The 14923-nt window shown below is 66.0% G+C and overlaps 1 protein-coding gene and 1 pseudogene across 1 annotated transcript in view; one reads left to right on the plus strand and one right to left on the minus strand.

Moving 5' to 3' along the window:
* Positions 1-14923, minus strand: part of AHNAK2 (AHNAK nucleoprotein 2) — a 35523-nt gene that overhangs the window by 13097 nt on the left and 7503 nt on the right. The window contains exons 3-9 of the mRNA XM_039876613.1: positions 4594-4652; positions 4401-4499; positions 3866-3967; positions 3304-3445; positions 2871-3055; positions 578-2761; positions 21-107 (exon numbers count right to left, since the gene is read on the minus strand). Coding sequence (XP_039732547.1) covers positions 21-107; positions 578-2761; positions 2871-3055; positions 3304-3445; positions 3866-3967; positions 4401-4499; positions 4594-4652 — 2858 coding nt within the window. The remainder of the gene's footprint in view (positions 1-20; positions 108-577; positions 2762-2870; positions 3056-3303; positions 3446-3865; positions 3968-4400; positions 4500-4593; positions 4653-14923) is intronic.
* Positions 7791-7909, plus strand: LOC120613988 (uncharacterized; annotated as a pseudogene).

Raw genomic sequence — 14923 nt, forward strand, 5'->3', positions numbered from 1 at the left:
GGCATCTTGAACTTGGGCATCTTGAACTTGCTGTCTCGGGCGGCCACCTCCTTGTCGCCCACGGCCAGGTCGCCCTCCAGCTTGGCGCCGGGCGCCTGCATGTCCACCTCCACGCTGGGCAGCGTCACGTCCACGTCGGGGGCGGCCAGCTCGCCTTTGGCGCCCTTCAGGTCCAGTTTGGGTCCCTTGATGTCCACCTGGGGGCCCTGGATGTCCAACTTGGGCATCTTGAGGCTGGGCATGTGCATCTTGGGCAGGTGTCCTTTGAGTCCAGCTCCAGCGGCGGGTCCCGGGAGCTCCCCCTCGGGCACGTGGCCCTCCGGGAGCTTCACGCCCAGCTCGCCAGTCTTGAGGGCCACGTCGGCCGCTGGCAGCTCCATGCTGGTGAGGTCAGCTCAGGCCATGTGGCGAGGGTGAGGCAGGACATCCATGCAGGCCTGGAGGAATTTTGCCTGGCTGAAGCCAGCCGAAGGAGTGCATCTTAGCTTGGGCATCTGAACTTGCTGTCTCGGTGACCCCACCTCCTTGTCACACGCCAGGTCGCCCTCAGCTGGCATGGCCGGGCCACACCATCCACCTCCACGCTGGGCAGCGTCACGTCCACGTCGGGGGCGGCCAGCTCGCCTTTGGCGCCCTTCAGGTCCAGTTTGGGCCCCTTGAGGTCCCCCTGGGGGCCCTTGATGTCCAGCTTCGGGCCCCTGATGTCCACCTGGGGGCCCTTGATGTCCACCTTGGGCACCTTGATGCTGAGCATCTGCATCTTGGGCAGGTGGCCCTTGAACCTGGCCCCTTCGGCTTTGCCCTTCAGCTCGCCCAGCGTCACCTCGCCCTCGGGCAGGGCCACGTCCAGCTCTGGCCCGGCGAGCTCGAGCTCAGCAGATGGCAGCTGCACGCTGCCCTCCGGGACTCGGACCTCGCCGGCCAGGGAGGGCACGGGCACGTCCACGGATGTTCCCAAATCCTTGCTGGGGGCCGACGCGCCGAAGGACGGCATCTTGAACTTGGGCATCTTGAACTTGCTGTCTCGGGTGGCCACCTCCTTGTCGCCCACGGCCAGGTCGCCCTCCAGCTTGGCGCCGGGCGCCTGCATGTCCACCTCCACGCTGGGCAGCGTCACGTCCACGTCGGGGGCGGCCAGCTCGCCTTTGGCGCCCTTCAGGTCCAGTTTGGGTCCCTTGAGGTCCCCCTGGGGGCCCTTGATGTCCAGCTTCGGGCCCTTGATGTCCACCTGGGGGCCCTTGATGTCCACCTTGGGCACCTTGATGCTGGGCATCTGCATCTTGGGCACGCGGATCTTGATCCTGGTCTCTTCAGATTTGCCCTTCATATCACCCGGCATCGCCTCGCCCTCGGGCTGGGCCACGTCCAGCTCTGGCCCGGCGAGCTCGAGCTCAGCAGATGGCATCTGGAACCTGAGTATAGTGAATCCACTGTCCCTCGTAGTGAGTCCCTCGTCTTTCAGGGTGATTTCAGTGTCCACCCCTGGCCCCTGTCCTCTGTCTTGCGTGATCGTTGGTGGCCCCTCGTGTGCTGTGACATCTCTTCCCCGTCTGTCCTCGGACTCCATCAGCAAGTGTATGGCTGTCACGTGCCTGTGTCTTTTTCCTTCCGCTTCTGTCCTCTGTCCTCGTTCCTCTGCCGCTCCCAGAGCATCCTGCCCCGCGGCCCAGCCCAGCACTTCCGTTCTCGTCCTCAGCATGGTCACTTTTTGTGTTTTTCCTTCCACGTCCTCGGCCTCGCCCCGGAGAGCCTTGCCTTGGACTTCTGCGTCCTTTCCCGCCCCTGCTCGTTGTCGGTGTGGCCCCTGCACTGCCGTAGCTGTGTCCAGCCTCACGTCTGTGCTCAGGTCCCTCTGCTCTGCAGCCCGGGCGGCCAGCCTCTCCGGGCCGGGCCCCTCCTGCGGCGTGGGCATCTCTCCCTCCTCAGCAAGTGCTGTTTCTTTGGAAATGCCAAACCTAGGCACCTTCAAGTCCAGTATCCGGACCCGGAAGTCTGGTTGGTGGCCGTGCATGTGACCTTCCACTGGGGTGTCCTGCAGACACGGCACAGCACCCCCCGTTTCCCGCGCCTGCACCCCTTCGGTGCGGTCCCCCATGCCCTGTCCTGGGGCTGGGCCTGCCCCGGGCTTCCCCTGGGACACCCCTTCCTCCAGAACTGTCCCTTCCTGTGTCCTCCTTCGGCGTCTGGGTGCCACGTCCGCCCCTCGCCCCGGGGCCCCCTCGGTGGAGAGGCCGGACGCTCCGGGCGCCTCCGCACCCTGATCAGGTAGCCCCTCCCGCCTCTCCTCTGTGCCGACGTGGGCAGCAGCCCCAGTGTCCCATCGGCTGTCGTCCCGGGTCCCGTCCTCCTGCAGGACCCCGGCCCAGACTCCCCCGCCTGGGGCGCCTCCGCCCGGTCGCCCTGCCAGCGACGGGCCCTTCCCTGCGCCCAGCCTGAAGCCTAGGTTCAGGACCCTCCTCCGGCGCTGGCTGCCTGCCTTCCGCCCCTGCTCTCCCGCTGCCAACTGGGCCTCCGTGTCCGAGCTCGTGGGGGACGCGGCCGGTGCCTTCCCCCGCTCATAGGCCTCCGAGGAGCTGTGTGACCTCCGGGGCCCGGGCCCATGCTTCGTCTTTATGGCTTGGAATTTGGGCCACGAGAGCCGCTCCCTCTGGGGCCGCCTGCCCCTGCCCTCCCCGGGCCGGGAGAGGAGTTTCTCTTGGTCGCCATCGGTGTCCGTCGTCCTCACGGGGGTGTCTGTGCTGCCATCGGCCACGCCCGTGTCCTGGAACACAGGGCAGTGGACTCGTTGGCAGCAGCACAGGACATTGGTGGCCCTGGCCCCAGCGTCTGGGGGTGGGCACCCCAGCCTCGGCTGTGCCTGGCCGCCTCACCTGTGTGTCAGTGTGCCCTGGGGTCCCCTGAGCGCCGCGGGCAGCCCGCTCCACGTCCCCTGGGGCAGGAAGTTTCCGTTTGAGTTTGAACTGAACTTTGTACGGCTCCGAGTACTGAAGGATCTTGAGAGCGTCTTCGTATTTCATGTTGTCAAAGAATACAGTCGCGCTGAGCAGCTGGTCGCCTAGACAGACAGAGTGGGCCTCGGCCTCAGCGCCCCTCACTCCCAGTTGCCGCGGTGACGGGCGTGGAAGGGGAGTGACCCCCCCCCACATGGAGCTTTGGGTGTAAATGAGCCCACCCACTTCCCGTCGGGAACACCCAGCGGGGCGGCTGCTCCTCCTGCGCCCCCGTGTGGCCCTGCCCTCTCCTGTCCACCCCCGTCATGACAGGGAACACGGGGCTCCCAGGGGCGGGGGGCGGCCGTGGCACCTTCTCTCAGGCTGAAGAGCTTGGCGGCCGAGGAGCCCTTCAGCACTTGCTTCACGAAGATCCCCTGGCCCCCACCACCGACCACGCTGTAGCCGCTGGCTCCAGCCTCCACCTCCGTCTTTAGAGTCACCTCTGTCGCCTCCTACATGGGTGGAGCAGAAGCACATCGAGGCCCCGTGAGCCTACCTGTCCCAGCGTGGGCGTCGGAGCTGGGGCGCTCCCTCCCCCGAGGACGAGGACGCCAGCGTCCTGCCCATCATCCAGGTGACAGAGGGTGAGGGCAGAGCCGCCGCTGACAGAACAGCTGCCTCGGGGGGCAGGCCGCAGTGCCCAGCGCCCTCCGTGGTCTGTGTGCAGCTGAGGACGTGGAGCTCTATGTGCCGAGGCTCCCTGGCCAGGAGTCTGGGTCTCCATCGTAGGGTGCAGGGGTTTCGGGGGAAGCCTGGAGCAGCCTTCCGAAGCCTCTGCCACCTCAGGCCAGACAAGGGGACAGGCACGCCCTTCCGCAGGGCACGGGGGCACCCTGCCCGCCTCCCGGACCCTGGGCTCCTGCCGCACTCACCTCTGGATGACTCATCCTGGAAAACGCCTGTGGGTCCCCTGACTGCCGCTTCCACCAGGATCTCCGTCTCCCCGAGGGGGCCTGCCTGCCCGCTGTGTCTTCCTACAACCACAGACATGGGGATCACCCAGCTGCTCCAGCCCAGGGCATGGGAGGGGCTTTGGGAGGCCAGGGGCCCCCAGCTCAAAGGCCAAGAACCGCCAGAGAGCTGCTGTGTGCAGGGGGAGCTGAGCTCCTCAGCTGTGGGGACTCTGTGTCCCCTCTGCAGAGATGGCACATGTGTGCACACCTCCCGTGCCCCATTGCACACAGGAGCGTGAGGTCGGCTCCCACGGGCACCCACATGGCCACTCTACTTGTGTCTCGGCCAGCTGAAGGGAGAGTCCCAGAGAGGACGGCCTAGGGGGCACGGCTGTGGCCCAGTGGGCAGCAGGGCAGGGGGCGCCCACACAGGGTGACGCAGGAGGAGACACGGCCGCCTGCAGCCCCATGCCCAGCCTCCCTTAGCCTGGGGGCCTCTGTGCAGCAGGCTTACCGGGAGTCCAAAGCCGGGACCCTCAGCGGCACATTCGTAGACGGGTGACGAGCCCTGTGGCCGCGGTCGAATGATCTCATCCACAGGCCCTTCGGTCACCTGGCGAGAGCAGAGAGCCAGGTCACCCTCAGCCACGTAGGCCCGGCCCAGGCCCGGGGCGGGGGGACGGCACGCGCCCGCAGGGCTCACTTACAGAACGCTCCTCCTCACTTTCTGCATCCGGCTCCTCGGGCTGCAGCTGCCGGCCAGACACTGCAGAGAGAGGGGCCGAGTTAGGGGAGCAGTGCCGGCGGGCGGGGACCCGGGGGCGGGGGGCCGGGAGCCAGGACTGTGTGCACCACGGAGATGGCGCTGCCCCGTCCTGGACACTGGCTCTGGGGGCTGAATCCACAGCCCCTGGGCCAGGGAGGCTGTGACAACCGGTCAGAGGGCAGTGAGCCAGGACTGGGGGAGCCCAGACGGAGGGACAGACTCCACGGATTTGGTCCAAGAAAGTTAGCAAACACAGCCACAGAGCAAGCGCGGAACCCCGAGGGGAAGCTGGGATCCAGGGCTGCTGCAGCATCCGGCACGGAACATCCAGCACGCGACACCAATTCCAAGACACGTGAAGAAGCGAGGGAGCTCGAGCCACGCCCAGGAGCAGAGCCGGGCACGCTGTCCCCGAGGGCCGCAGGGGCTGCACGCCACACAGAGCGCTGGGCGGGCCTTAGAGTGTGTTCAAAAAACTAAAGGAAACATGTTTAAAGATTTAATCAGAAATACAAGGCATCGATGAAAGATGCCTGAAGAGAAACTATTTAGAAAATCCCCAGTAACTGTTCCGGAGTTGAAAATTTACTCTAGAGATTGGACAGCGGAACAGAAGTGGCAGGAGAAAGAGTCGACAACCTGGTGGGTTCATGGAAATCGGCCAGTTTCCATTCGTGACCCGGAGCCTGGGCGATCCGCGCGCCGGCCCCACGGATACCAGCGTCGCACGAGCGGGCGCGCGAAGAAATAATGGCGGAAACAGGTCCGAGAAGCTGGACAAACCCCAACGGGCCAGGGAGATCCAGACCGACACAGTGAACACGACTCAGAGGAAAGGAAGACAAGAGAAAAGGGCCCCATCCCGTGAGGGCACACGGTGCGGCTGACGCCCGACGCCGACGCCGCGGGAGCTCAGAGGAGGCGGGACGGTCCCTCTACACTGCCGGAGGGGAAGCGCCGTGAGCCGCGAGGCCACGGCCTTTCGAAATAAAGGCCAAGTAGAGACTTCCGCAGATAAAGAGACACGGGGAAAAACAAAGCACGAAGGAGACGGGAAACTGGCGGGAAAATATAAAACTCGCTGTGGACACGCCTCTCTCTCCTCATTCCATCTCTTAACTTCTTTAAAAGACACGGGATTTTGTAAAGCGGGGGTCGGCACACGTTTCTTGTAAAAGGCCAGACGGCAGATGTGGCTTTGCGGGCCACGTGCGCCCCCCGGCCACGCCCGCCTTGGAGGGACGGGGTGACCGGGGAGCGGCCTGCGTTCCCGCAGGCCGGGGTCGGCGCACAGGCCAAGAATTGTGCCATGTTGTGGGATCATGACGCACGGAGATGTGATACACATTTGGCAGCCGTAGCCCGAAGGACGATGTGCCGACGGGTGTGCGTCTGCGTTTTACCAGAACTAAGCAAACGCTGCCTGGGGTGAGCAGTGGGAGCGGGCATGGGCCACAAACACGCTCGAGGGGGCCAGAGGGTGACGGCCACGTCCTAGAACTGGGTTGTGGTGACGGCTGCACGACTCTCCACGAAGTTACGAAGGATGTCGACGTGGTACCTCGTCCGTGGATGGGGTTTACGGCATGGAAATTAGACGTCCTTAGAGCTTACACAGGTAATTAGCCGTGCAAAACCAAAACAATAAAGGGAGCGTCGGACACGTGTGAGTGGCGCCCGGGACGGCGCCCTGCGCAGAACGCGGCCCGGGGCGTCTGCGGCGGCTCCGCCGTGGCGGCGCGCAGCCCGTCAGCCAGCGAATCGGAATCTCGATGCACACCTGCGCGCGAGTGTGCACGACGTACGTGTAATGCACATTATCGAGCGGCGATATATGTAACTATATTTAATGAATCCTAAAGCAAGGGAGGGAGAGAGGGAAGGACGAGCGAAGGACGGGATGGTGGGGAAAGCGGCGAGCCACGTCGCTGGACTCGCACCGACCGAGCCGAAAACATTTAAACACAACGGGGTTCAAAACTCCAGTCCAAAGGCGGAGGGTGTCGGGTGCACGGAGACGCAGACCCGGCCACGCGCCGTCTACGGGAAAAGGACCACGGAGACGCAGCCGCTTTACGGCGAAAGCAAAGAGGAACATCCAGCACGCAGGAACCGACCGCGCCGTTCGTGATGCTAAGACGGGCGTCGTTCCTCGGGGAAAAATACATAACAAACTGCTCATCGGCAACCTCGGGGGCTCCCGGTGCGAGCGAAACATGGCCCGTACGAGGAGCGACAGGAGAAAGGGTAGGTCACCCCAGGCCGGCCGCGGGCAGGTTTCACCCACGGGGCACTTACACACGAGACTGGTCTTCTGTGACCGCAAGACCCGTAGCTGTCCCCTCCGCCCAGAGAAATCTTGGCTCACACAGAGGTCCTGACTGAGCTCAGCCCCGTGTCCATGCAGATGGCCCAGCAGCGCACTGCCCACGCGGGCTGGCCGTGGCCATGGTGCCCACGGGCCGGTGGGGCGGAGTCCGATTGCCCGCGTACAGCTCGAGGGTCAGCAGGCGGTCATAAAACGGAACCCTAATAAACACATCCTCTCGGTGACCTCTTTTAGCAAACCTAGGTCAGCGAACCGCGGCTCACGGAACTCAGAGACCCCGCGGTGAAGGCCGGCAGGGCCGAGAGGACAAACAGACCCAGCCATGGGTCCAGCAGGGGTTTCGGCGGCCGTCAGAGACCGGCAGCCCCACACAGCAGCAAGGCGGACGCTTGAACCCCATCGGCCAGCGAGCCTCGGCTTAATAATCGAGCTTCCAGAGGATAAATGAAAATTACTCTGGGATGAGGGAAGTGATTCTTAACCGAGACACAAAAAGCTGGCCCGAAACGAAACGGCCGGCAACCTGCTGGACATGAAAATGAGGAGCCGTTCGGGAAAGGTCGCCCCCGATGGAGGCAGAAGCCAGCCACGAACCGGGGGACGGACGAGCAGTGCCGCCCTCAAACCTCCTCCCCGCGTACGGAGAATTCCTGCTCCCCCACGGACGACACAGCCAGCCGGACACGAAACCAGGTGGGAAGACTCTGGAAAGGCGATCAAGACACCCGACTGCCCAGCGAGCACCCGGAGAGGCGCCCAGCACGCTTAGCCTTAGGTCACCGCACCGAAGGACATGAAAGTGTCCGCCTGTCTACGGCCACGCCACCCTGAACGAGCCCCATCCCGTCTGATCTCGGGAGCTAAGCGGGGTCGGGCCTGGTTAGTCCTTGGATGGGAGACCACCTAGGACGACCGGGTGCTGCAGGTGTAAAAAATAACAAATAAGGGATTGTAAGCTGACAAGGTCCTTGCAATCTGTGAGGTCAACCAAGGGTTGCCTCGCCTAAAAAAATTAAAATTAAAATAAAAAAAAAGTGTCCACCTGGCCCGACTGCCGTGCCCAGAAACCAGGGAGGCTCACGTGTCCACCGAGAGCGGAGCGGCCGTGAGCAGCGGGTGCCTGTCCCGTGGCATGTCACATGCAGGGCTGAGGTGAGCGCCGCCCTGTGCACCCATGCGACGCGGATGAGCTGCACACACGTGACGTTGAGGCAAAGCGGCCGGGCGCACCCGGTGCTCCGACAGCGGCCGGCCGCACGCTGCCCGATCGCCGTCCGGCGCTGCCTCGCCGTCACAGGCCCTTTGGGGACGGACAGGGCCGGCGGGGGGAGGGCCTCCCACGGTTCCCACAGGTGTGGCTACTTTGGGAAAATGCATCAAGCTGCACGCTCACGGTTCATGCCTTTTACCAAGAAAAGAAGTTTAATTCTACATAAAATTGAAATGAAATGATAAACTTTATGCCAACAAATCCGAAAATTCAGATGAGTTGGACACATTCCCAGAGAAACACCCTACCATGCCTGCGGGGGAGGAACGATCTGGATACTTCTGTGATGACTCAACCGTCAAACCCCTATTTACAGCCTCCCACACGCCAGGCCCGAGCCCCCCCGTTGTGTTAAACAGTCAGAGAATCAGTACGGACCCCAGAACACGCACTGCTGGTGACCAGCAGGGTGGGACGTGTCCCTGTCCCCAAGGCCAGTCCTGGCAGGAGAGCGGGTCTGGCTGCGTGACCCTGAGCAAGCCTGTGTCCTGTCTGAGCCGTGCCCTGCCCCGGACGTGCGGGGGCCACTCTGCCCACCCAGAAGGCTGTGCGGGGCAGGGGCTACGCAGGGGACCCCGGACCACGTCACCCAGGGGAAGCTGGAGGCCAGCAGGAAACTGACCCCACTTCCTCCGTCTCGTGACCCCTCCACTGCCGCCTCACCTCCCGCCCCCGAAGTGGGTGCAAGGTGGGTGAGCGATGAGGGCGCCGAGGCCGGCCGGGCCAGCAGGGGCGGGGCCGGGTGTGGAGTCGGTGCCCCTGTGCCAGCCCGGGGGGTCGGCGGAGGGGCCGGCGGAGGGGCCCTGCCGAGGGGTGCGGGCGTCTGGAAGCTGCCGCCCGCCCAGCAACCCAGCGCCCCGCCCCCAGCCTCCGCAGCGCGTCTGAGTAAGTCAACAAAACCCGTGCCAGCGACCGCCCCCTTGGGCAGGCGGGCAGGCCAGTCCCCAAGGGGCGGGGTCCGCACTGACCGGGGACAGGCTCTAGGACCCTGGCGGGGTATGACTGGGCCTGCGAGCAGCGCCTCTGCTGGGGGCACCACGGTGGAAGACCCCCATCCCGGAGAAGCTGCGCCTCCAACTCTGCTCCACGGGAGTCCTGTGGGTGTCAAGGGCTGGGCGGGGAGGGTGGCAGCTGGGATCCAAGGCAAGGCACACCCTGGCTGGGAACACGCAGGGCCAGCCCCGCCCCCACAGGCAGCCCCTCGGTGACAGCGGTCACAACAAGGCTGACACCTGGGGATGTAGAGCAAGTGGGCTCAGGGAGGCCACGACCCCGGGAGGAGGCCACGGCTGCGAAGTTGCCAGGCTACAGCTTTAGGCTCTGGGTCCTTCTGTGCCCCTTAAGGCAGAGCCCCACCTGGCCCAGGACGCACAAACGGGAAGGAGGAGACCCTGCCTGCTGAGCGCTGGCCTCACGCAGCGGCGGGAGGGGTCCCTGGAGCATCCTGCTGCCAGGCCCTGTCCTGAGGGCGCCCCTCCGCCCTCCCCTCAGCCCGCAGCGCCTCAGACAGGCTCTGCAGATGGGCTGGCCCCAGCGGCCACCTCAGATAATGGCTAATGACAATAAGGTCACCAAAGCCCCATTTTACAGAGGCCGCGGAGGCGACAGGCAGAGCCAGGCCAGCAGGTCTGGCTGCTGGCACCTGGCGCCTCCCCAAAGCCCTCGCCCTCACCCTCACGGCATCCAGCCCCGACCCCAACCCTCCCTCACCGCAAAAACCACCTCGTCAGGCCTCGGACACTCCAGGGAGGAGGGCCTGGGGACTCGGGGTGGGCCAGGGGCAGGCAGCACCCCAGTAGGACGGCTGCACTGCAGGAACTGGAGTCCCCACGGGCTCATCCTCCAGGAAGCGTCCGCAGAGGGGCAGACCGAGGAGTGGGCGCAAGGCACGCCAGGCACCAGGGGCAGGGGTGCAGGGCGGGGGCTATGCCCAGGATGACTTGCCCGTGGGGCTCCTCCCAGCAGCACCAGCCAAGTGGGGGTTTCTAGGGAGCCCAGAGCAGGGCCTCGTGGATGGGGCGTTTTGCTTAAACAAACCCCAGTTTGCATGCAGCTGGGCCCAGGTGGGGCCCGGTGTGGTGGGGGAGTTTGCATGTCACCAGGCAATGGGGGACTAGGGACTGCGAGACGGGCAGGGAGTTGAGCCGTGAAGAGGGGCTGTAGACGGTGGCCTGAAAGGCCGCCTCGGTGCACGCGCGCACGCGTGTGTGCACATCTTCCTGCTCAGGCGCCGGGTGTCGGGGCCCGGGACCCCACAAGCGCCGGGTGTCGGGGCCCGGGACCTCCTGAGCACCGCACACAGTTGGCTCGACACCGTGGGAGTGGAGCCCCTGGGCGTGGAGCTCAGCGCCCACCGGGCAACAGATGCTCGGCCTCACCCCTTCCTGGAACCTCACGAGGAAAGCACTGGGCTGGGCTGACTGGTCATGAGACCTTCAGGCTTCCAGAGGCCAGGCAGCCAGCTGAGAGCCCGCCCACCTTCCCGGGGGCTTCTCGGGGGTAACCATGGCTGGCCGGGCTCCTGCTGTGCTCCCGAGGCTCCGGGAGGGGAAAGAACCAGCCTTGGCCCCCACATCTGGGCATGAGGGCTCCTCACGGCCCCCCCCCACTGCCCAGATAAAGCCAGGAGGCCCCCCTGCAGCCTCCCCCACGGCACCCCACAAAGCCCCTGGTGCCTGGTCAGCTCGGCCTCGGAGCTTCTCCACTCCAGGCCCAGCAACAGGGCGGCCTCCACCCTTGCTGCTGCTGTCTGCACCCCAGACCCTGGTAGTCCACACCCAGGTTCTCCCCGACCCCTGCCCAGCCCCCCCACACTGTCTCCCTGCCAGCTCACAGACTCACTCAGCCACCCCGCCCTCACTTCTGGCCACTGCCTGGCCCCTGGTCCCTGGTCTCTGGAACGCTCTGCTCACCAAGCACTCAGAGTCCAGCACTTGGAGGGCGCGTGGTACATGCTGGCCGCGGAGGGGAAGGGCGGGGCGCGCACGGCTAAGGTCCAGGCGTGGAGGGGCCGCAGGTGGGTGCAGTGCGTCTCCTTCGCACCTGGAGAAGCTGAGGCGCGGGCATGCCGGCCCACCGACTCCAAGGGACCCAGCAGCCAAAGGAGCGGCCCACACTCCCGTCCAGCCCCGACGGGACCAGTGGCCTGCGCCTATCTCTCCGAGCTGGACCGCCAGCACTGCACCCAGTGCAGCCAACCACCACGGGCCCCACGCCCACCCGGCACCTACAGGTAGGCAGGCCCCCTTGAGCCGCCCTCCACGAGTCCCTGGGGTCCCCAGCACGCCAAACAAGGACAGGGTGTGCCGTGGCCATCACTCGAAAACATCCCCCGGGCCACCTGGTCCAGCCTCAGGGGCCTGTCTGTCCAGGACTGAGACGCATTGCTGTTCAGCTGACACACCCGCCCCTTCCACATCAGCTGGGGTCTGGGCTGGAACAGGGCACAGGGACAGGGAGGCGCCCAGCCTAGCTCTGACCCCCACTCCTGAGCCCCCGGCCTGGCCCCCACAGGCCTGCTGGGTAGAGAGGTGGGCGGGTGCCCGGGTCTAGACCCAGGAAGGGGACAGGACACAGCTGCAGCCACTTACCAGGGTGACGTCCTGCCAACCTGCCCAGAAGTGAAGGTGCCCGGCTCCGGGCTCGCAGCTGCCCCCCAGGCCCCTCCCTCTGCTGCCCCGCCCTCAGGCCCCTCCCAGGCTGGTCCAGAGCCCCACAAGAGGGAGCGGGCGGGCCACCCCCACCAAGCTAGAGCTGGGCCAGGCCCCGCCCCTCCCCCAGAGCGCCTCCCCAGCCGGGGCAGCTGACGGGCGAGAGGGAACCGCCCAGCACGGGGACGTCTGAGTCACCATCACACGTCTGGCCCAGCCTGGCCCAGGCCGGACCGGTCAGGTCCTGCTGTGAAGACTCGGATGTCAGACAGGGCCCTCTGCCTCAGTTTCCCCGTGGGTGCCCTTCCAGGAGGGACTTCAGATGGGCACAGATCTCTGCTGTCTTGGGGACCTCGGGTGACAGGGCACAGCCAGGGCCACCAAGGCCAGAGCAGGGCTGGACTGAGCCCACCCACACGACCTTAGGGCAAGTGGCTTCAGCCACCGCCCACCTGCCTGTGCTCCTGGAGGGCAGCCTGGCTCTGGTCACTCCTCCCTGCTCAAAGCTCCGTGGGCTGGCTATGGCAGGCCGGACCCCGGAACCAGCATTTTTAGCCACGCTTCCCCCCCCACTCCCTGCCGCCAATCACTCACAAAGGAACACGCCCCCAAGCCCACTGTCCCGAGGAGGAGTTCAGAATGCCTGGCCTCCTGTCGCCTCCCACTGCCATCCCCCAGGACTCAGAGCCCCCCGGGCGCTCGGGCGGGATGTGGGGGATGCAGCTCCATCTCCGAGGCCCCTCCCAGCTCCAGAGCCCGGCAGGCCCAGGCAGGAAGGCACAGGCTGTGCTATCTGCACATCTGCTGTGTCCTAGGGCCGCCCCGCCCTGAGCCCCACGGCCCTGTGGGGTGGGGCCCGGCTGGCTGCGGACACCTACACGCCACAAGCAGGTCGGAGCAGGCCCGCACAGCTGAGGGGCCCAAGCATGAGGGTTCCGGCCCAGCCCCACGGAAGGTGGTGACGGGACGATCTGCACCCTCGACCCTGCCCAGCACAGCAGGCCTGGGTCAGCCATGGCGGCTGCCGAGCTGGGGGCATCTGTACCCAGAACGCTGCCCAGGATGCCAGGCCCAGGTCAGCCATGGCGGCTGCCGGCAGCAGGCACAGAAGAGAGCTGCTGAGCACCGGGCCCCCCGCCCGGATATAAGAAGCCAGGGTGGCCTGAGGGGGCCATGAGCAAGGGACGGGCCCCTGGCCACTCAGGGGCCTCCAAGGTGGAAGCTCCGGCCAGCCCAGGGCAGGGAGCACTGCTGTGTGGAAAGCGTGAGAGGCTCCGTCTGCCACCACCCGGCCGAGGGACGGCACCCAGGCCCCTCCTCGCCACCCCCCAAAGTCCTAACGGTCACGATGACTCTATGTACAGTGAGCCAGGAAAGGTGACCCGTGACCTCACCCACTGCATGCCCAGGAGTTCTCACCTCACCTGGGAGCTCTGTTTACTGCCCGACACCCCACCAGACTGTCGCCTCCCCCGGGGCAGGGCCCAGGGGGCTGACTCACCGGGCCCCAGAGGCTGAGCCTGGCTAGGAGGAACAGGGTCACCAGCACCTCCTTCCCTCCTGAGCCTGGGCGCCCCAAACCAGTCCAGCCACGCCCCCAGCCTCCCGAACCCCACAGCCTCCCAGCTGGCCCTGCACCAACTGGAGAGGCTTGGTGGGCCCGCACCCCACCCAGCCAGAGGACCTCTCCTCCAGCCACACCCCCTCTCCCTCCCGCACAGCCCGTGCCCGCTCCCCCCACAAGGGGCCCCCTCCTGACTCCAGGCTTGTGCCTATGCCGCCAGCTCGGTCAGGCTGCCCTCCCAGCTCAGGCGGACCCCAGCCCACCCCGACCCACGGCGGACAGCATACCAGCCCTGGCCCGGTGCTGGGCACCCGGGGCCCAGCAGGGAAGGGCTCTGAGCACGGCCCTGCCCACCTGCCTCAGCTCCCAGCGCCTCCACCTGCCCGACCTCTGGCTGGAAGTGGCCAGGCAGGTGCTGGGCCGCGGCCCCACGCGTCCTGTGGTGCAGGTCAGCCAGCACGTGCCCGCGGTGCCCGCCACACGGCAGCTGTAGCTCAAAGCTGCCTGGACCCCGGGCTCTGGCTCAGAGTCACCATGGGACCTCGGCTGCTGCCAGGGCAGGGGCAGCTGATAGTGAATCAGCTGGCAAGAGGGCCGGGCCTGAGCATGGCATTCTCAAGGGCTGTGTCACAAGGAGCCCTCGGGTGCTGGCGCCACCCCGAAGCAAGGCCTGCTGGGATGGGGGCCGCCCTTGAGGGTCGGCAGCCAGGTGCCCAGAGGCCATCCACCCCAGCCTCGGGGTTCCACAGGGCTGAGCGCTCATCGGGGCCCAGGGGTGGTGCAGGCGGGGAAGGGTGCCCAGGGCCCACGCAGGGGCGCACGTCTGACCCCCACCGGGCAGCTGGCCAACCAGGGCAAACCGCACCCACGGAGGCCGGGGCCTGCCACCCTCCTGGATGCCGGGTCCCCAAGCGGCCCCTCCAGCAGACAGCGGGTCCTCCCACTGCACCGAGGGAGGAGAGGCCCAGACGAGGACCCCACAGGTGTCCTGTCCCCGGCCCACTCCTTTCTGAGCTTGGCTGTCCTCTCAGCCATGGACCCCACACCTGGCTCCGGATCCAGGTAGGAGTGCGGCCTGAGAACGCTTCCCAGGACCCCACCCGGCCCAGGATGCCAGCCTGCCTCTGCCACAGTCTGCCTCCAGCTCCGTCACCCCTGGCATGCCCTGCCTGCCTGAGTCCCTCCCGAAAGCTCTCTGGAGAGGGGGTCCCAGGACGCCCCTCACAGTCACGCACTGCACATCTCCTCTGCTCCCCGCAGGGCAGGAAGCAGTGGCCGGTGTGGGGGTGAGGGCACAGAGGGCACCGCCACCCGCCCCGCCCCAGCCCCTCGGGCCTCCTGGGCCCAGCTCCATCTTTCCATTTTAGAAAGTGCTTCTGACTATTAAATATTCATCCAGCAAGGGCCTTTGGCTCCTAGGGCCCGTGGCCCCCAAAAAAGAGAAAACAAAGGGAAACC

Source organism: Pteropus medius, unplaced genomic scaffold (assembly GCF_902729225.1).
Source record: "Pteropus medius unplaced genomic scaffold, Ma_sr-lr_union100, whole genome shotgun sequence".
Classification (NCBI taxonomy): Eukaryota; Metazoa; Chordata; class Mammalia; order Chiroptera; family Pteropodidae; genus Pteropus; species Pteropus medius.